The sequence below is a fragment of the Bos grunniens genome, chromosome 5, assembly GCF_055505025.1.
Source record: "Bos grunniens cultivar Pamir isolate PY7600 chromosome 5, Bosgru_T2T1.0, whole genome shotgun sequence".
Classification (NCBI taxonomy): domain Eukaryota; kingdom Metazoa; phylum Chordata; class Mammalia; order Artiodactyla; family Bovidae; genus Bos; species Bos grunniens.
The window spans coordinates 107,854,121-107,875,373 of NC_141169.1; the positions used below are offsets into that span (position 1 = coordinate 107,854,121).

Consider the following 21,253-nt stretch of genomic DNA (forward strand, 5'->3'; position numbering starts at 1 on the left):
TTCCCCCCTGACCCCCCGACCAGGCTCCGTGCTGAGAGCCCCACTCGGGGACACCGGCCCCGGCTCTGAGGCCTGCAGAGGGCAGGCTGGGGAGGGGTGGGCGGCCATGGGCCGGCTGTTTGCCACCGTCTCCAGGTTCTTATTAGGACCTAAGCCAGGAGGACACCTCGCTGGTGGTGGCAAAGCTGCTCCCTCACCTCCTTCCCGTCTCCTCCTCTTCTTCCTCTGTCCAGGTTTTATCATGGCGATTTTCAAACATAGGCTAAAATGAAAGAACGTTTTCACGAAGCTCGTGTCATCACCCAGACTCACCTCCACCATCTCAGAGCCAATCCTCTCTGCCTGCCCCCTGCCCCGCCCCCACCCGAGACCCCAGACAGCACGGCATCTGTCAGTGCCTCAGGGTATACCTCAAAAATCAGGATTCTCTTTTTAGAAAGGGTAACGACAAGACCGTTATCACACCTAGAAACCATTAAGAGCAGATCCTTAATATCATGAAATAACCAGGCAATTTCAGATTTCCCCCGTTGAGCCATAAGCTATTCTTTTTTTTTTTTTTTCAGTTTATTTGAATCAGGATGGAAGTGAGGTCTGTGTGTTAAAGTCAGCCGAGTTGTCCCTCGGGTCTCTCTCGGTCTCTCCGCTCCCCATCAATCTCTGACTCTTCCTCGCAATGTACCTGCTGGAGGAAGCCATTTCATTGATGGCTCTGCTCCCTCCCCGTCTGGACTTTCCCGTGCCGTCCTGATGATGCTTTGGGAGTTGGATGTAGAAGCTTGGTCAGACTCAGGTGGGATCGTTCAGGCAGGTGTTTGTTTCATGGGTGGGGTAGGCACAGGCTCCTTGACAAACACCCCCTGGGAAGCTGGGAAGAGTGCCCCCCACCACCACCGCTGACCCTGAGCACCAGGGAAGGAAGTCAGGGCTATACCCGAGGAGGCAGAAGCTGGAGTCCCACTTTGGACTCCCAGGCCTGACCCTCCCTCCTTCCCTCCCTCCTGGGCACCTGTCAACAGATCAGGCTCCCTGGGGCCCGGCTGGCATCTCCCCCTTCATGTCCCCAACCACAAGCCCTGTGTGGACAGTAATTAAGAAGTGTTAGTCGCTCAGTCGCACCCAACTCTTTGCAACCCCATGGACTGTAGCCCGCCAGGATCTTCTGTCCATGGGGTTCTCCAGGCAAGAATACTGGAGTGGGTTGCCATGCCCTCCTCCAGGGGATCTTTTCCACCCAGAGATCGAACCCAGGTCTTCTGCACTGCTGGCGGATTCTTTACCATCTGAGCCACCAGGGCAGGGGAGGGAAGCTGCAAAACATTCAGACATAGACAGGAAGGGTCAAGGCAGATCCAGTCTGAGTCTCAGTGAGGAACCAGGTTGAGCTACAGGAATCAGGTGACGAGAAGAAGCCTTGAGGTCAGTCCCCACCCCCCGCCCGTCTTTACGTGCCCACTGCTGACCCAGCAGCCTGGGACCCGCACATCCGACCAGGGAGAGGAAGCTCCATCTGGAGGGGCTGAGCCCCGGGCCTCTCTCACCAGCCGTAACCTAGTTTTAGCTCTGGATGCAGCAGTCTGCGGTCCAGGCTCAGCGGGACCGCTCTCCCCTGCCTGGAAGAAGTTCTTAGTTCTGCTCTGAGGATCGCCCAGAGCAAGGTGCAGGCCATGCGGATGTGGCTCCCGGGGAAAGGGGGAGGGGCTGAAGGCCCACAGGGACCAGCCTCCAGAGCTTGGCTTTGACCTGACCTGTCCTTCCAGCCATAGGACAGGGGTGCCCTGAGCCAGCCCGTCTCCAACAATGTCCCCCACGCCAGAGTCCCAGTGAGCCTGCTGATGCCCCTGATCAGACCACTGTAAGCTGGATAAGAGAGAATACAGGGCCTGATTGAGTGACCAGGGATGCAGTGTGATGGGGGCAGGGAGGTCCAGCTGTGATGGGACAGAGGCTTACAGGGGCTGGGGCCACTGGGCTCTTCCCCTTGGCGTCCTTGGGGACCAGAGGAGAGCCAAGGGGTTCATAACCAACCTGCCCAGCACCGACCGCAGCCTCCCCTTCCTACACCGTCCATCTGTGAGACCTGTCCCGCCATCCGGCCTCCCCAGTCACAGCCAGACCATCACGTGGTCTGAGACCTGCCCTGGGGAGGTAGGTGGAGGGGAGCAACCATGCAGGGAAGATGCGGAGACCCAGGAAGGCCAGAAGCTTGGGCCTGTGGCCCCGGAGCACACCTTTCACCCTTCTGAGCTTTGGAAGGTCAGAAAACAGACCTCTCATCTCCCTGGGCCTGGTGGCAGGACAGGGGCCACAGGGGCTGCTGGACAGGCTGCTATGAGATGCTATCGTCCTTTTCAGCCCCACCTTGACCCTCCTGCCTGCGTTCACTTCCATCTACACAGAACCAATGGTCTCTGTGCCCCAGCATCACTAACTAGACACTTCAGAGAGGCATCCCCTCGAAAGTGAGGTCAGGAGAAAGTGCTTGTGTGCGCGCGCACACACACACACACCTATCTAGGAGTGTGGAGCCCACGGCTTACAGACAGCAAACCTCAAAACCTGGTGCCTTCTTCCTTTGCTTTTCCCTGCCCGACCCTTGAAAGAGTCAGAAACAGACCCAGTCTGGGGACTGAACACAGGTGAGGGGGCAGACCCTGAGTCATCCTCCTGTTGGCCCACAGCCCCTGAATTACTGAGCATCAGAATGTTTTAACCAAGAAGACGGCTATCAGACTTTTTCTCTGGTTAACCCAAGTAGACATTTTAAAACCCAGGCTCCCATTTGGAGGCAAGCGGGGATGATTAAGGCAGTTTAAAAGCGTTCTGTGGTTTCTGGAGTTTCCTTCCTGGTTTCGTTTCTTCTCTCCCCCTCCGTGTCTGACTTCCTTTTGAAACCTTGAGTCAGCTAAAGGAGAAGTGCAGTGAGTGGAATGCTATCTAAAGTGGCCCCTGAAGAGGAGAGGGGGAGATGAAGGACCAGGCATCCGAAGAGTCTATGTCCAGCTTAGCTCAGGCCGAGGAAGGGGCCCGACATCAAAAGCTTCCCTCGAGCTGCCGGGTGAGGGCCAGCCGGCTCCCACGGGCACGGCATCTGTCCCGGCCCGAGCCCTTCCTCCAGCACATCTGCAGCCCCTCAGAGTCACTTTCCCCAGAAGGAAATGTTCATCAGGGACAGGAATAGTACGTCTTCGCTGGTGCCGAAATCATGATCAGCGAGAAGTCGGAAATCTGCAAAAGGGGAAAGGGAGCAAGATTTAAATTATTCACGCCAGCTCTTCTTTTTTAGCGCAGCCTGCGTGAATGAGCCGGGTCATTCAGGCCAGCCCAGTCCAAGATGATGACCAAGACAGATGCTACCCTGATCGAAAGCAAGGGATGTTTTTAGAGTTTTGAATGCGGGCTCTGAACGCTCACATCTTCAGTCAGATGAAGATGAGAATGGGTGGTTCAGGCTCAGCTGGGTCTTCATTAGGGCTTCTTTTATATTTAGGGGAGGGAGTTGAAGGAAGAAGTTCTAGAACCAGTTTTGAAAATGAGGAGACCCCAAGTTGCAGCACTTCCATTGGGCTTCATTAACCCGGGCAGTCAGGGCTGGAGTAGAAACTGTATCTCGTGCAGCCTGCTCGGGGACCCCTTGGAAGTCACCTGGCCCCTCCTGGCCACCTTGATGTCCCCATCCCCATACGGGGGGCTGGGGGGAAGCATGAAGAGAACAAGACAGTATTTTAGGTCTTAGGAAACGAGTCACCACATTATATAAAGATCATCAAGTGTGGCTATAATTATCATTTGCATCACCAGCACCAGCTCCTTTGAGAAGGAGCCTAAATAAATGGAGTTATTCTTAGGGCCGTGACTCCCAGGGTCCCCACATCTTGGCTGGGCCACTCTCTCAATAGAAGCAGGGGACAGGGTGGCAGAAAGGGTGCCTGGATCTCCATGTCCATGGTTTTGACCATGTCCTCCCCAAGCTGGTTTCTTTCTTTTTTTTTGGAGGAGTGGGGCGGCCACCCCATGTGGTATGTGAGATCTTAGTTCCCTGACCGGGGATCAAACCTGTGCCCCTTGCATTGGAAGCACAGAGTCTTAACCACTGGGCTGCCAGGGAAGTCCCTCCCCAGGCTGTTTTCTCACCCATTCCTTACTTTGTCAGGGCCCCACCAGTCACCCAGACAGGTGGTCACAGCCTCATCCGTTGGTGGCATTCTGATCTTGGTGTCACCACCTGCGTGTGTCAAAGGAATGGGTCCTACAGCCGAGGCCTGGGGAACCCTGACTCTGCCCCATCAGAGAGGGCCTCTGCTTATCTGCTTGATTTGGGGCAGTGGGGGCGGGGAGTGGGCAAGAGGACCCTCGCCAGGCTCTTGGGGAATCAGGTATGAGTAGCCCCAGGAGCCGTCCAGAAGGTGCCCCATGCAGTCACCCAGGGGCCCAGTCTCCCAGCTGGGGCCTGGGCTGAACTCGGCTCTGCACCCCACCAGGACAGCACACGGTCGGTCGCCTGCGAGACTTAGCCCCTTCCTCTCAGATCCTCCCGTCAGCCTCCTCCTCCCTGGCCTTGCTGAGGTTAGGGGCTGCACAGGAAGGGGCTCCCTGGCGGCCAAGGGGTGAACCACCCCACCCTCACTGCAGCCCCAGAAAAACAGACTTGCCCGAGGTCACACGGCCATCACCCTGGCTTGGTCCAGGCCCTTCCCCTGTCCCGGCCGCCTCTGTCCCCACTTCCTGGAGGGCTCCCACACAGGGAGTGGGTACTCAGCTTGTCGTGACTCGGGGTCCATGGTTGGCATTCTGGGTGCAAAGGGAAACACAGAGGTGAGGACTAGGGGCCGGTCACCTGGCTACCCACCACCTGGCCCACTCGGAAGTGGGGGTCAGGCTGCAGAGCGCTGGGGTGCAGGGGTCAGCTGTGAGTGCACCAGAGAAGGCCTTCGGCTGAGCTGGAGATGAGTCTAACATAGCTGGGGCTTCCCAGGTGGCACTAGAGGTAAAGAACCCACCTGCCAATGCATGAGATGCAAGAGACGGGGATTCAGTCCCTGGGTCGCAAGTCAGGGGGGCTCATGGCAACAGTTGCTATGGGCCTCTGTCAGTTCTGGAGATGACCTTGGTGTGGTACTCTGCACCTGTGGCCTTGGTCTAGGGCTCCACACAAACCTTATTTCACAAGCAAGTGCCCAGCAAGGATGGCCTGGCGAGGGCTGGCCGTGGAGCAGAGCTGATGTGGAGAGGAAAAACTCCCCTCCCAGCCTGGCCCTCTCTCTGCTCCCAGCCTCTCAGGCCAGCTCAGGTATCAGCATCAGACAGGAACCAGAGCACACCCCGGCGTCCTGCAGAGCAGCCCCCGGCCCGGTGGAGTCACTGTGGCTGGGCTGGGGCCAGGAGGGTAGAGGTCACCTTCATCCTTCCAACAGTGACATTTTGTTACTGGAATGGCTCCAGGCTCCAAAATCCACATCCTCACTTTTCTGCACGAACAAGTAGGCAGCTGCGCCCCGAGCCCTGCCTGCCTCCAGCCGGCAGTTAATTGCCAGCAAATAACGTGGCCTGAGGTCACTGCTGCTCAAACAGCTGGCTCTGTCTTTTCCGGTCCAGCCTCTTTGGCTGTTCCAAGCTCCCTGACCCTCCCATGGCCGTGATCAGATCACACAGCCAAGCTGGGGGCTGCGGGCCGGCTCTTCTTCCCGAGACTCAAGCTCAGCCGCACCTGACTCTGCTCTCTCCCCACCGGAGAGAGTCAAGACTGTCTCTGGGTTAAGCCGGCCAGTATCTCTGCCTCACCCCCACCTGCCTGGACACCGAGCCAGCTGTGGCTTGGTTTCCATCCCTGACTGTGCTGATTGTGGAGGAGACAGAGGAGAAAACCTTTGTCCAAACCCCCTTCTTTGTGGCAGAAGCAGTCCCAGGGAGAAATTCCCAAAGTCCAGTGGTATAAAGTTCTTAAAACTGACCTCAAGGACAGCACCAGCTGGGCTAAGTTGCCTGGTCTCGTGGGCATCAGTGAATCCATCTCAGAAACTGTATCTGGGGCTCGGCTTGCCCCAGATACAGGCAGGGTAAGTCCATCTGAAGACCCACTTGCTAATTAATCACCTTAATGTCACAAGGAGGAATATTTTTGCATGGTTCCTGTGGAGTCTCTCATTAAAGAAGGTATCAGATTGGTTCAGAAAGGGTTGTGCTGTTTCAGCTTCATTTGGGATCCGTAGCTTTAGAAACTATCCACCTTTTCTTCCAGTGCAAACTACTCCATTAGAGAATTAAAGAAAAAAAAAAAATGTTGGTAGATGGTACAGGGTGGAGGTGAACGTTTGGGTCCTGTTCTGTCTTAGCAGGCTGGTCCATTCTGTGACTAGGGTCCGGTCTGGCGTGTTTGGAAGGGGCCTGTCCTAATGGAGGGCTCTGGGGCAGAGGTTCCTAGAGCTGTCCTTGGAAATCTCATTACTGGTTTCTATCAGACCAAGATTTGGGGGGTCAGTTCTGGAAGGACGGGGGGCAGGGCTGAGTACAGGATTGGGAGGCGGTCACAAAACTCAGCAAAGGGCAGGGGTCTGGGAGGAGTGGGTGTGGGTGCGTTCCTTTCACCCTGCAGAGCAGGGGGACAGGACGAGATGCAGGTCAGAGCCGGACGGCGAACATCGCCGTGGGTTGGATAGGCCTGAGTCCCAGGAGTCAGACGGGGTCAGGAGGAAGGGTGTGGCTACGAGGTCACGGTCAGGACCTTCTGGCTCGGTGAGGGCTTTGTGGAGGCCTTGCCCAAGCCCAGACTAGATGGCGCTCAGCTGCACACACAGATGTGGTCAGGGCAGCAAACCCACGCAGGACCAGCAGAGACTGAGGCACGCCCGGTGTGCGCACGGTGGGTGTAGCTCAGCTGGGCAGTCACTGGACTCGGAGGGTCAGGCTGGGCTGAGTAGAGTGAACGGGACGGACATAGGCATCAGAGCTGTGGCTGTGACTCCAGCACAGGCGTGAAGGCTCAGGGCCCCTTAGGGAGGAGGTGGCCTGCCCGGAGGGCGCTGTAGGCTGGGGGCTGAGTGGTGGTTGGAGAGAGACCCTCCTGTGCCCAGTTTCCCCTCTGCCTCTTGTCACCACCCTCTCCTGATGCCCGGCGTCCCCCTAACCCTGGCCCCCCACCATGAGCTCATCCAGCCCATCCACCTGCCGCACCCCCCCATGCCGTCAGCCATCGAGGGGAGCCAGTGGGGTCAGCACCAAGCTCTGCAGCCGGGATCCTGGGTTCAATTCCATGCTAGCGGTGTGACCTCGGCCAAACTGTAGCCCCTCCACGCGCATATGTGATGCTGGGGCCACAGAGCCGTGTGACGAACAGGGTCGCGCAGGGAGCACCTGCTGTGTGTGCTTGGGGAGCATCTGGGTGGATCAGGCACAGATTCTGCCCAGGGAGAGCTAATTTGGGGTTGGGGGCGGGGTGTTGTGGTATAGAGGATCCTGCCCATCGCTCCCATATAGAAAAACCGCCTTTCCCCTGCTCCTGAGAAGGCGGCACCCGTGAACAGTTATCACCCACTAAGCTGCAGGCTGGGAATTCTGGGGGCCCCTTGGGGATGGTGGGCTTGGGGTCCATTATGTCCTGACTCATGTTGAAATGTGACTTCTGCAAATGACTCACAGGGGATCAGAGAACATTGTACTGCCTTTTGTTAATAATTCCAAACTAAAGCAAACCAAATTTAAAGGAGACACTCTGTAGCTTAAGAACCTTCTTCATGCTTCCCAGAATCAAGTACTATACACAGACCTTCCGGGCCAGCCCTTTCCCAAGGACCCACCTGGGGACCCCAGAGTGTCCCCCAGACAGCAACATCTTCTCTGCACTCCAGGTCCCAAGGTGCCCTCAGCTGATGCCACGTGGACATCCCTCATCCTGCCCTGAATCACGGTCAGCAACGTTCTGCTGTGAAGGTGCCCTCCCAGGCAGGCGCAGGGTAAAACCCCTCACCTGCTTCTGTCTGTGTTGTTTCAGGCTTCTCAGGGCCCAGACAACCTTCCTCAGACGCGTTTTTGTCGTGTCTCCCATAGTACTTAGAGGCACACACGCAAATCAAGTCCTAGCATCAGCCTCAGAGCCTGAAGGTAAATGTGTGAGTCAGGGTTTCTCAGCGGCCTTGGCACCAGTAACATTCAGGCCAGATCATCTTTGCCATGGGACCTGCCCCATGACCGTGTCCCTGGGGCCTCTACCCACTCGAAGCCAACAGCACTCCTTCCCCGAGTTATGACAACAACAAAAAAACGCCTCCAGACATCGCCAGTTGTCCCAGGGTGGGGTGGGGAGCATAATCACACCAGGTGGAGAAACTTTGGCATAAGCTAAAGCAACAATTTCACGCCATCCGCAGATCAGAAAAGGGTTAAGCTGCTGCCCCCACGTGTGGGCTGCCTGCTGCGGCCAGTTCCCCATCTCACAGGCGCGCTCAGTGAGAAGCGCACCTGCAGGTCTCCTGGAGCTGCTTTCCGAGCCTGGCGACCCAGCTCTGGACCAGGCTGCGAGGAAGATCCAGAGGAGCCTAAGAGAGGGGCCCACTCCCCCAGGGGCTCACGGCCACCTGGGGAGAGTGCAGCCCCAGGGGCTCACGGCCACCTGGGGAGAGTGCGGTAGCGCTGACACAGCCTCCAGGGAGCGGCGGGTGACGTCGCGCCCCTCACCCAGTGGAGGCCACTCACGCGCTTGTGGACTCCTGCCTGAGGACCGGGAGGTGGGCAGGGGAAGCCGCAGTGGAGGACCAGGGCCTGGTCAAGGGGAGAAGCAAAACAGGCGTTGTCGTCAGGAGACGAGGCAGGTGAAGCGCTGAGGCGCTGGGGCTGGGACCCAGGGTGGGTTCTTCGGGGGGCTGTGATGAGCTGCAAGTGGAAGGCCAGGGAGGCCTGGGAACAGGGCGAAGAAAGACTGGGAGGCTGGGCCTGGGTTCAGGGACTGTCTACACAGACTTCTGTGCTGTGGGAGTGCTAGGATGATGTGGCTGGACCCGGGGAGTCAGGGCAGGCGTGGTGGAGTGCGAGACGGGGTGCAACGATGAGGCGTGTTACAGCTCATGGCCCCCGATGGCAGAGCCCCCCGCCCCAGCCTGGCCCCTCATGCCCAGGCTGCAGCCAGCCCCGCTCTAGAAGCCAGGCTGCCAGGCTCCCTGTGTGGGAGGATCTCCGTGCAGGAGGGTCCCAATGAGCACGACCCTTTCCCACCCCAGGGACTGTCACCCTGAGCTGTGACTCAGGGCCTCCCCCGCGCAGGTGACACGCCTGCAACCGCCAAAGCTGCTGCCTGGAGCCGGCGCCCTGCTCCCTGATCACCCCGCCACTGGCACCCACTGTCCATCCCCCGAGCCCCGGCCGGACCCTCACTCCCCTTGCGGAGGCATCTTCACATCCGGGGCGCCGGTGGGAGGGAGCCTGGAAGCCTCTTGGGAACAGTCCCCTCCCTCCTGACAGCTGTCGCAGGTCGCAGGTCGCACGTTTGACACCCGCTTGATGCCTCAGGGCGGTTCTGAGTGACTGGCAGGTACTCATTTAGCCTGCCATCGCGTCAGGATGTGGCTGGGTCCCCTCCCTTCCCATCAGCCCTCTGCGCCAGCCCAGCTTCAGGAGCAACTGTAGCAGTGATGTCCCGGGGGCATCACGGTCCACCCTCCCACTGTGGCTGGAGGGGCGCTCCCAGCACCGAGGGCCCTGGTGTGCACTCAGGAAGCCTGGGAGCGGTCACTGCGAGTAGGGGCCAGGTGACAGGAGGGTGGTCTCAGTGCCAGGCAGGCAGGGCAACAGGGGCTCTCACCTGCTAGAGGAGGGTGGAGGGGGCGGCAGGCTAGTGCCGTCATCCCAACCGCTGGTTCAGCCACACAGGCCTGGCTGCCTGGGTTTAGGTGGGTGGGGAGGCTGGTTCCAGCCCCCCACTCGCTACGCCACATCATCGCTTCACAAAAGGCACCAGGCCCCCCCCCCGCTGTGGAACCAGCCAGTGGCTGAGCCTGGACTTGAGCCTGGACGTCAGCCAATGTCCCATCACTGCTGCTTGGGTTTCCAGGCCCTGTATCCAGGCCCCGTATCCCAGAGGTTCCTCTAGCAGCAAGGGCACATCCACAGACCTCTGAGCAGCCTCCAGCCTGACCCTGGGGGTGGGTGGAGAAGGGGGACCAGGGACCCCCGCTGTGCTCTTGCCTTGGGCCCCACCCCACCCATACTTGGGGCCCTGCTGACAGCTCTGATGCTGGGAGGGCGGGACCCAGGAAGATGGCTGTGGGGAAGGGGGTGATTTACTCGGCCTGAATGGAAGCCTGGCTCTCAGTGGAAAGTTATTCCTCTGTGCCAGCTGCCCCAGGGGCTGGGAGGTGGTCAAGCTAGCCCTGCAGCCCCGTGGACCAGCATCACCCCAGAACTTGCCCCACGCAGGCCAGGCCCTGCGTGGTCTCCTTCCCACTTGTACCCCTTCCTGTCCTCCTCCCGTCCCCTGCCTGATGAATGCTGGTTCCCACATTCACCCCCAGGCTGAGCCTTCCCTGGAGTCCAGTGACCCAGTGGTAGGTGGGTAGGCAGTTCCCCCTGGAGAAGGAGGCAGCACTAGTTAGGGCTGGGGGAGGGGCCCCTTCCTGCCCATCCTCCCTCAGCCCCCCTCCCTGTCCCTCCCGGCCACATGCCTCCGGGCAGGCAATCCCGACCCCCTGACTCCTGCAAGAACACTGCAGGACAGGCAGTGACACCAGGCGGGTGTGGGAGAGGGGTGCAGACCCGTCATCCCGCAGTCACTGCGAGTGCACAGCCTGGAACCCAGCTGGCAGGGCTGTGACGTGCAGAGTGGTGCTGAGAGGGGTTTAGAGCCCTGGCAGGGCCCTGCAGAGCTGGAAAAAGACAAGGCAGCACCTTTCTCAGGATCTCCACTTTGCTGTTTCCCAGCCTCAGCTGTTGCTGCCCAGCCGGCCTCTATATACTCAGCCTTGCCTCTCTCTCCACTCCCTGAACTCCAGCCCCACCTCCCCCGAGCGCTGTACACCCTCCAGGCTTCCCCATGTTCTCCCCTCCACCTAGAACGTGCATCCCTTCTCCTTCACCTGGCATCTCATTCTCAGAGATACTACTCAGGTGTCACCTCCTCCAGGAAGCCCACTCTGACTGCTCCCTGCAACCTGGGCCTTCCATAGTTTCTAGAGCTTGCCCCATAGTAGCATTTATAACACAACTTTGTGATCACATACTTATCTGTCCCCTCCACCAATAATTGAGGACAATAATTGCCTTACTCTACCATACCTGGCACATGGTAGGTATTTAACCAACACTGGTAGCAGATCAGTGCATGAAGGGTTGAGAGGGGAACTCCAGGCTGGCAGCCAAGAGAGGTGGGTGTGTCCAGAAGATGCTGTGAGGGACGGGGGTCCCCATTGTTCTGGAGAAGTGTTTGTCAGGGGTCCTGAGGGGCCAGCTGGCCGCCCAGACCTGACCCTCCCCCGGCGACTGCCTTCTCTCCTTGCTTCTAGTATTTCTGCCTGTTGCTGGCGATCTTCCTCGTTGAGCTGGTGGCGGGGGTCCTGGCCCACGTGTACTACCAGAGGGTGAGTGGAACGCTCTCCTTGTCTTTACTTTACCCATCAGCACCCCCGGGAGGGACCATAGTGAGAGGGGCGCACAGGGGCAGGGAGGCAGTGACACACGGGTGGTCCCAGGCCTCCCCTGCCTGCTCTGGACAAGGAAGAGGTAGTCAGAGCCCTCCCACTGGGCGCTCTGTGACTCAGGGGTGATACTCAGCTCATACAGACAGATGACCACATTGTCCTTTCACACCAGTGCCCATGTGACTGACAGATATCCTCAGATAACTATGTAAATATTTTGAATGCACACGTGCGTGCTCAGTCGTGTCTGACTCTTTGCAACCGCGTGGACTGTGGCTTGCCAGGCTCCTCTGTCCATGAAATTTTTCAGGCAAGAATACTGGAATGGGTTGCCATTCTCCAGGGAATCTTCCCAACCTGGGGATTGAACCTGAGTCTCTTGCATTGCAGGCAGATTCTTTGCCACTGAGCCACCAGGAAAGCCCTATTTTGAATATCACCTTGTAATCAAAATGATCATGGGTTCCAGATTCACAGATTCAACCAAGCTTGGATCAAAACTATTCAGAAAAAAACTTCAGAAAGCTCCCTAAAGCAGAGCTTGAATTTGCCATGCACAAGTGTTTATGTAACATTTACATTGAATTTACAGCTGTTTCTACAGTGTTTACATGGCATTAGGTATTGTCAGTAATCTAGAGATGACTCAAGTGTACAGGAGGGTGCGCATAAGTGATATGCAAACACTGCACCATCTTATATAAGGGACTTGAGCATCCATGGAAGACCCGTGCTGGCCCCGGAACCAATCCCTGGGTACCAAAGGATTATCTAAAGTCACCTAGTGCCCGGCCTCCCCTTTGCCATCCCACCAGCCTGGAACTGTGGTCCCCCACCTGTCTCCCATTTCCATCCATCACACTCCGCCCTGACACAGGGTAACAGCCTTTGCAACACCATCTTCACAGATCCCGCCTTCTGTGCAGCCTCCTTCCCATGGTCCCCTGGTCCTGGGCAGTCAGAGAGGGCTTCCTGGAGAAGGTGACACCTGAGTGGCATCTCTAAGGATGCGATGCCAGATGAAGGAGGCATGGCCTTAGAGGGGCCTGGGGGCAGTCGGTGGGTGGTTCTGCTGATGCACCGTCTCTCTCCATGCTCCTCAGCTGAGCGACGAGCTGAAGCAGCACTTGACTCGGACCCTGGCCGAGAACTACAGGCAGCCGGGCGCCGCAGAAATCACAGCGTCTGTGGACCGTCTACAGCAGGATGTAAGCGTCGCCCTGGGGCCTGAAGGCCACGCAGACACAGTTCCCAACCTGTCTCTGTCCCTGCCCATCTGTGTGGCCCTGGGCAGGTTACTCGCCTTCTCTGAGCCTAACTTGCCACGTCTCTGAAATGAAGCGTCACAGGGTATGGAAGCATTAACCGCAGCCCCCTAGAAGGCCCTCCCACACGAGAGTGCTTCCTGGGTCCTGGTTCGTCCGTTCCTCCCTTTCCTCTGCATTCCCCTCTGGGTACCTGGTGGGCAGCAAGCTGGCCGTGCCAGGATCCAGGCTCTTCCCATCAGCGGGCCTCCTCCTTCCTCCCTGGGGAACTGATGGCTGTGGCTCCGGGAGAGTGAACTGCAACAGGCAGAGTGTTTCAGAGAAGCAGCTGTAACAATTTCCCAGTTATCATCAGGCAGAACTCGGGGGATGGGGGGGGGTCTCTCCTTGGAAAGAAGGGACTCGCAATCCCCCAGTGAGGCCCGCAGTCCTGCAGAGGTAGGGGAGGGGCACGTGGACCTCAGGCCAGCATGGTCGCCAGTGGCCACACATGGCTCTTCACATCCAAATGTAAGACCTCGGCTTTATGCAGCACGCACACCAGCCTTTCCAGCACTGACCTGCCCATCCAGTGGCCTCTGGGACATCTCTGTGTCTTGCAGGTCTGGGGGCGCTGAAGCTTTGAGGTCTGGATCGGGGACACCTGAGCCTCTGGCAAGGCTTGGGTCCCTGTCCTGGGGGTCCTGTCTCCCTGGATGACCAGGAGCCCACGCCCTGGTGGTTTGGTGCTGCCCTGGGCCTGCCACACAGGGATACACAGCCCTCCTCCCTCGAGGACCTGCCAGCACCCACCCCCCACCCATCTTTTCCCAGATCCTCCCTGCCCCCAGGACACCCAGCACAATCTCCTTAAAGGACAAGGGTGCCCCGAAGAGGTGGCCATCAGGTTCCTGCAGCCAGCTCCCCACTTGCCTAGAGAGAAGGTCCCTCCAGAGCCAGGTCCCTGCTCAAAACAGGGGAAGCGAAAAGTCTCCAGCAAATAGGGATGAGATTAGGATCTGAACACTGTCCTGTGGCCCCGTAACTGAAGGGCTGGGGGGGGCCCAGGCTCCCTCCTCACCTGCAGCCTCTGCCTCTCCCCCTCAGTTCAAATGCTGCGGGAGCAACAGCTCAGCCGACTGGCTGCAGAGCAGCTATATCCTGTCTCCAGAGGCTGAGGGCCGCCGGGTGCCGGACAGCTGCTGCAAGACGGTGGTGGCACGCTGCGGCCAGCGGGCACACCCCTCCAACATCTACAAGGTGGAGGTGAGTGCCCCGTCTCACGGGGCCCAGAAAGGCCGGGCAGGTGGGCGGAGTGGTGGAGATCACACTTACTCTCTGACCACAAGATGGCCATGGGCCTTCAAAGGTCCCCACAAAGTCTGGGGGCCGCAGCTGCTCCAGGGAGATCTGGGGACTTCATAGTGTGCCCCTGGGTCACTAAGAAGCCCATGGGCACTTGAGAGGCTAGACTTGGCCCTTTAAGTGTCTGGCCTCCCTCAGCGGGGAGCAGCCCCCACCAGCCTTTCCTCCCTATCCTCACCTACTTCCGGGCCAACGTGTGTGTGTGTGTGTGTGTGTGTGTGAGAGAGTGTGTGTGTGTGTGTGAGAGTGTGTGTGTGTGTATGTGTGTGTGTGTGTGTGACCTGCCTACCTGCCTTCCAGGGAGGCTGCATCAGCAAGCTGGAGCAGTTCCTGGCTGATCACCTGCTGCTCATGGGGGCCGTGGGGATCGGGGTGGCCTGCCTGCAGGTGAGTTGGAGTGAGGATTCTAGGGGGGGTGGTGTCTGGAGCCCTGAACCCCTCTCTCACTGGCTGAGATCTCAGCTCTTGGCCTTCTGCCCGCCCCTGCCTAGCCTGCCCTCTCCTCTCCCATCTATCCCCTCTGCAGCCAAGGTCACTCTCTTCCCCCAGAAAACATGAAGGAAAAGGCCCTGGGAACTTGTCAGGAACAAAGACCTGGGAGGAGCGGGAGTGTGGGTGCAGGTATGTGCATGCACTCCGTGTGTGCACGCTGGCCTGCTGTGGTGTGCGTGGGGTCCGTGGGTGTGTCTGCATGTACCCGGGTGTACGTGGTCGGGGCTGGATGCACGTATGTGTTCAGGTGTGCTGTGCATGTGTGTATACGTTCGTGCATGGACGCGCACTCGTTCCTCTGTGTGTGATGTGTGTGTGTGTACCCCTGGGGGGGGGTGTGCACCCCTGTGTACACCCAGCTCCATGCTCCAAGGATGACTGATGCTTTTGCTCCATTTCATCACTCACACCCCTCTCCCAGCCACCACCCAGGGGTCCTGTCGAAGGTGGAGGGAGTGGACTCACGAGGGGCAGATGCAGTGAGTAAGGATTCTGCAGGCCCACCTTGCCCGGCAGAGGTAGAGGAGCTGATTCACCCCAAAGTGTCACCCCCGAATCCCCATCCCGGGAGGTCAGAGCAGAGGCCGGCATCACAGGACCCATCCCGTCCAGCCCCTGCTCCTGTGCGACTTGAGAGGTCACTTCCCCACCCCTCAGGGCCTTCATCCACAGCAAGAAGCTCATTCCCAGCCACGAGAGGTGTCGGTGGAAAAGGAGATACCTGGCTCACGTAAGGCCTCCCTGAGTGCTCTCCTCCAATCCTGCCGTGGCCAGAGCTTATCCAGGCCAGCAGATCAGAGAGCCGATGGCCCGAGGGTCTCACTCCCTGAGCTGGCACCAGGCCCCTGGCTCCTGATCCTTTGTTCTCCCAGGCTCTGTCCCTGATGCAGGGTCCATGGAAAGAGTTGGGGTGGTGGCAGTCGTTAGCTTGGGAGCCTCCCCGGGTAGGGTTCCTTCTGATCACCATCTCCATCTGTGCACCCAGGGGACCTGGCTGCAACCCCGGGTGGGTGGGAGATGGCCCACCCTCTGGAGGGGACCAGCCGTTCCATCTCTGAGCCTCAGGTCCTCATTTGTAAACGGGGCTGGTCATATCAGATCAGTGACCAGTGTGCACATCAATCACTCAGCTCATCGCAAACGGACAGCAGCTGCTCGGGAAATGGTACCCACCACGTTATCGTTTCCATGTGGGCATGGCATCTCTCAAGAGAGCTGGTGGTTTCCTGGCCAGACCAGCCCGTCCCCTTCACCCCCGACTCAAGTGCAGGCGCAGCGGGTCTGGGGGGCACTCACACGGCCCCTTCATACCTACCCAGGCAGGTCTCCTGCCCAATGCACTGACGCCTGGGAGCTGCCAGCCTGACTGGGGAGGGGGTGCTCCGCTGCTGTGCCTCCCTCACCCCAGCTTTCCAGACACCTCCTGCCCACTTCAGGTGTTGGGGGCCTGCTCTGCAGACACTGACTGGATCTGGGCTTCACTCTCCATCTATTTCCTCCTGACCTCTGCCCTCAAAGCCTGAAGCTGAAGACAAGGGCAGTGAGGCCAAGGGCATGGAATGGGATGACCACCGAGTCTGAGGTCAGGCAAGTCCAGCTGTAGGAGTAATTCCAAGGAGGTCGGGTCACCAGGCAGTGCCCACAGCCCCTCAATGACTCCATCATGGGCAACTCATCCTTCACAGTGCCCTGCAGAAATGTGCTCCTGTCCCCGAGAGAGCGTCGCTGGGCCACCACCAGGGACCCATCCCTGGCCCATTTTCTCTGTCCATTCCATCCATTCTGCTACAGCAACCAAGCCTCAGGCTCCATCGCCCCCTGCCGTCCAGTGCTGGAACTACCACCCGACCTTGAGGAGGGGCTCGGGCCAGCTGGGCCCCCAGGCTGTCATTCTCCACCCAGCACCCAGAAACCTTCCCCACTCACACTGACCTGGCACCTTGGAAATCCCCAGGCCCAGGAGATACAAGGCCAAGATATCCTGTCCCCCTGCCTCCAGGAACGGGGTGGGAGGGTGATGCCTGAGAGTCGGAGGCCCCCGTTGTAGACAAAGCTTCCTCTTCCATGTGATCTGAGGGGGCCACCCTCCCTCCAGAGCCTCAGTTCCCTTACTTGTAACATGGAGGAGTGGGAGGTCTGCAAACCTTTTTAAGCAGCAGTGTTCTCTCATCGTGGCTTCCCCAGTGGCACCTAGTGGTAAAGAACCTGCCTGCCAATGCAGGAGATATAAGAGAGGTGAGTTCGATCCCTGGATTGGGAAAATCCCCCGGAGGAGGAAATGACAATCCACTCCAGTATCCTTGTCTGGAGAATCCCCACAGACAGAGGAGCCTGGCGAGCTACAGTGCATAGGGTTGCAAGGACGTGACTGAAGCGACTTAGCACGCAGCAAGCACGTTCTCTCATCGGTGGGAATCTCACCCAGGAGCCCAGTTTATTCAACATGAGGCCAGAGCTGACCTGATGGAAGGAAGCAGGAGTCAGGAGACTGTTGTGACAGCGGTCCAGAATAGCCTCCCGTGGTTTTCCAGGAAAGAGCACACCACAGTTAGACGGAGGTGCTGCGGTTCCTGGGTGTCTCATGAATTCTCTGAAGACCAAGCAGGAAACGATGATGAACAGAGCAAACCTGCTTTCAGCCAGACACCGTGTGCTGCCTCCCAGACTCGCAGACCAGGCACTGGTCTGCCTGCGGAGATGCTGGCAGGCTAAATGGCCAGGATGCAAGAAGGGACAGGCCTCCTGGAGCCTCCAGGCTCTGATCCTCAGCCAGGGCTGCACGTTGGGGTCACCCGGTGAGCTTTGAAAGGTCTAAGGCCAGGCTGCACTCCAGCACAACGAGAACGCCATCTGCAGCCGGCACCCTGGCCACAGTGCCAAGGTCAGGCGCCTGGGCCTCATAAAGGCGGGGCCCAGCAGCCCGCCCTGCCCCGCCCTCCGCCTGCTCCTGCTCCCGCAGTGCCCTGGCCTGTGTGTTCTCTGCTCACAGCTGTTGGTGCAGATTCCTCTGTGTCCTCTGTCAGAAAGTGGACGCTGGGGCTCTTTCAGGGACCAGGTAGTTAGTGCCCATGCCTCGTCTGCATGTATCAGGGTGGTGTGTATATGTGTATGTGTGCACGTGTGTGTGTGTGTGGACACTCATTGATGTCCATCTCACTGTGCCTTCCCCGGGGCACCCTGGGGCCACATGTTGTGTACAGAGCTCTGGGCACTCAGTCCTCCGGGTCCTCCCCAGTGTGAGGCGTGCACCTTAGAAGATGCAGCCATGAATCTGTGCTAGGCTGGCTGCTCCCATCTGGCCTCCCCTTCAGCAAGGGTCAGAAAGGTCCAGATGACCCTGCAGGAAGAGTCATCAAGCCCTGAGGGGGGGATAGGGCAGAGAGCGTGTCCGACACCTGGGTGGAATGGCTGGGACAGGCACTCGCTTAGAGTGAAAGACGAGATGAGCTCTAAGCCACCTTTCAGCCCAAGACTGAGTCCCCCGGTGGATTAGCACTGCCCTTAGCACCAAGTCTGACAGCTGAAAGCCGTGTTCCCAGGGGGTGAACCTCCCGCGTGGGGAGAGTTGGGAGGAGGAAGGGGACACCAAAGGGCTCACCCCCTGTGCCCTCCTTGAGCCTCTTGAAGAGAAACTAGTGTCTGCCAGTTCTGGGGCGTCCTCGTCAGCCTGTCATCAGGTGTGTCCTGAGGTATCCCAGGAAGATCAGGTCAGCTGGAAGGTCTGGGAAAGACGGGGCACTGCTTCCTGTCTTTGGGAACCCCTCTGGACCTCTGTCCGCGGCACGGTCGTGGGCTGCCCCCTACCGCCCCCTCCCGTGGCCGGGGAGCCGGGAGCCAGCGGCATCATCTTTATCAGGGTCACCGTCACAGCCCTGGGCCTCCGTGGTCTTCACACCCTCCCCTCCTCATCCTCAGTGCATCCTTGGGTGAAGGGAGGGCGGAGGCAAATGAACAGCGATCCTCTTCCTCTGCGTTTAGAGGTCGGCAAGTGAGACGTGGAAGGTGACCGCCCAGCACTGCCCAGCCTCAGCCAGCTAGTCGGCAGGACAGAGCGGCTAGCAGGCAGGGCAGGCTCCCGGGGCCCAGGGCTCATCCTGAGCCAGCTTACAGGATGAGCTGGTGACTGTCCTGGGCCCTCCACTCGGATCCTCGGTTTCCTTTCCTGCACATCAGCTAAAGAATTAACTCCACACCCTGGTCTTTGCTCCAGAACCTGAGAGCAGCTAGATAGATGTAGACAGACCTTCCTGGAGAAAGGCTGCTTCGGCAGCGATGTACTACCTCTAATTGAATCAGGTCTAATTGAATCAGGCTGTCTCCGGAGAAGAACCGGGACCACAGAGCTGCAATGTGGACGGGAGGCTTGTTTAGAGGTGCAGGCCCTCACCCAGGCCTCAGGGCTGGAATCCACAGCATCCCCGGGCAACCCATGCACATTCAAGTGGGAGAAATACCGCTCTTGGCTAGTGGTTGTCAGAGTGGTCCCCACTCCAGCCCCTGCCCACATCACCTGGGAGCTTATTAGAAATGCAGGCTCGCAGGCCGCACCCGAGGCCCCCTGGGTCTGAATCTGCCCTTGACTGAGTCCACAGGGGACTCCTGGGCGTGGGAAGGCTGGCTCTGGCCGGCAGGCTGGCGGACTACTGACTCCTGACTCCTGTGTGTCCCTGCACTCTCTCCCCGCAGATTTGTGGCATGATACTCACCTGCGGCTTGCACCGGAGGCTCCAACTGCATTTTTACTAACAGCCGACCGCGTTCTGCTCCGACTGCCCCTCACAAGTTCAGCGGCCCAAGGCCCACAGGCCAGGCCTGTGGGGTCAGCACCAGCTGGCCTGGAAGCTCCCAACAACTCCCCCTCCTCTGTGCCCAGCCCTTCTGGACCACCCAGTAACTGCGACCACGGCCCCTGCAGCCCCAATCCGGCCAGGGACCCTCGGCCCTCGCCCTCCACTTCTGCGTGCTCATCACCAGAATCCCGGGGCAAGAGAGCACAGCCCAAGCCTCGCCAGGCCTAGGCTCCCATGGACCCTGGGGGGCTGTGATGAAATCTGCTTTCCTCCCCACTCCTGAACCCTGAACAGGGGCTGGCCACTTTGCCCCCATTGGGATGCCCGCATACGAGCCTGTGATCCCCCATACAGGCACTGAGCACCCCTCTCCCACCCCTGCTGGATGTGCTCCCTGAGAAATGCATTGAATAGGCAGTTAGAGTTGGCTCTGCCCCCAGAAGACCGCGGCCTTTGCCCTCCCCTCTTCCCCTCCCCTCCCACCTGCACCAGCTCACCTGGAGAGAAGTGTCCCATGGCCTCATTCCTTCCTGCAGGGCAGGGTTGGGTGGTGGCAGGGTGGGGAGCAGGTGCCTGCCTCCAGGCCCTCCTCAGGAGGGTCCCCTGGGAGCCCATGACCCCAAGCCCCAATCTTCAGCCATGTGCCCCTCGGGGGTCTCCTCTCTGGACTGATGCTCAAAGAAAGCCAAGTTTTTAAAAAAACTATCATCTGCCCTTCATGTTGGTGGGAGTAAAATCCTTCCTGATTAAACCAAACCACAGACCCTGCAAAGCTGGAGCCACCGAGAAGGTGCAGCTCTTGAGTCAAGGGGTGCTCTGCCTCGAACCTCCTTTTCCTGAGCCGGTGCTCCTGGACCACGCAGCCCCCAGCACTTGGCCTGCAGAGACCCCGCTCTGCCTCCCAGAGTGGACACTGTCCCTTCATTAGGTTCTCTCTTGCAGCTCTTGAAGCAGGGAATTTTCAGAAAGGACTTTCCAAAATATGGACGGAGAACAGAAAGGAAATCCTAGGAAACACTGGGCACAGGTGCTGGAAGTTTTCCGGAGAACATGAATCAACTCATAAGATACCCCAGAGGGTCCCACATGGGCAGAGACCCCCATGCCGGTCCCCTGGGTCCCAGGTCCTGGATCTTGCACTTCCTACTTCCCACCCTCATGATGCCGAGGTCAAGTCCGGAAAGGGCACACCTGGCCTCCGCTGTCTCTTGCTGACCTGGGCCCATCCCAGGTAAAGGTATATTCTTTCCCATTCATGGGTCAGTGCCGTCCCCGTCACAGCCCCCACAGTACCAAAACCGCACACCCCTGGAGAGGGGCGACCCATGCACTCAGAGGGCAGAGCAGCCTCCTGCAACCGGTTGCCTCCTGCCCTGGGACTCTGGGGCTATCGGGAAGGGCCCTGGGGTCACTGATGCCAGTTCACTCTAGGGGAGACCAGCTTTCCAGCAACCCCAGATTCCCAAGGCCCCCCAAAAATTGGTGCTGTGATTATCTTTGCTGCCTCCAACTTCCTGCATTCGTGCAGATAACAAAAAATGACCATAAGTCCCAAGTTCTCTGCAGGGCTAGATGTTAGCTGACATCTTACAAAGTGAGGGCTGAAAGGGAGAGCACATTCTTCCCCGAGGGGCCCGAGGGAGGTGGCAGTGGGCCGGGCAGTGCTGGCTGGCTGCACATGTGCCCTGCTGGGGTCCCTGCTTACTTTATCAAGGTCAGCGGGGGCTCACGGAGGGGTAAT

At 58.8% G+C, this 21,253-nt stretch overlaps 1 protein-coding gene across 5 annotated transcripts in view; it reads left to right on the plus strand.

Annotated features, from left to right (window-relative positions):
• The window catches only part of TSPAN11 (tetraspanin 11), a 62,197-nt gene extending 41,913 nt beyond the window's left edge, over positions 1 to 20,284 (plus strand). For 4 of the 5 annotated variants that reach the window (XM_086402393.1, XM_086402396.1, XM_086402394.1 and 1 more), the window contains 5 exons: positions 11,487 to 11,561; positions 12,725 to 12,829; positions 13,973 to 14,131; positions 14,531 to 14,617; positions 19,409 to 20,284. In XM_086402393.1, the coding sequence (XP_086258519.1) occupies positions 11,487 to 11,561; positions 12,725 to 12,829; positions 13,973 to 14,131; positions 14,531 to 14,617; positions 19,409 to 19,468 (486 nt within the window). In that variant the 3' untranslated portion in view covers positions 19,469 to 20,284. Of the gene's footprint in view, positions 1 to 11,486; positions 11,562 to 12,724; positions 12,830 to 13,972; positions 14,132 to 14,530; positions 14,618 to 14,779; positions 14,852 to 19,408 lie in introns of all 5 variants that reach the window. The other variant, XR_015164403.1, reaches the window with a different exon arrangement.
• Positions 20,285 to 21,253: the final 969 nt, after the last annotated feature.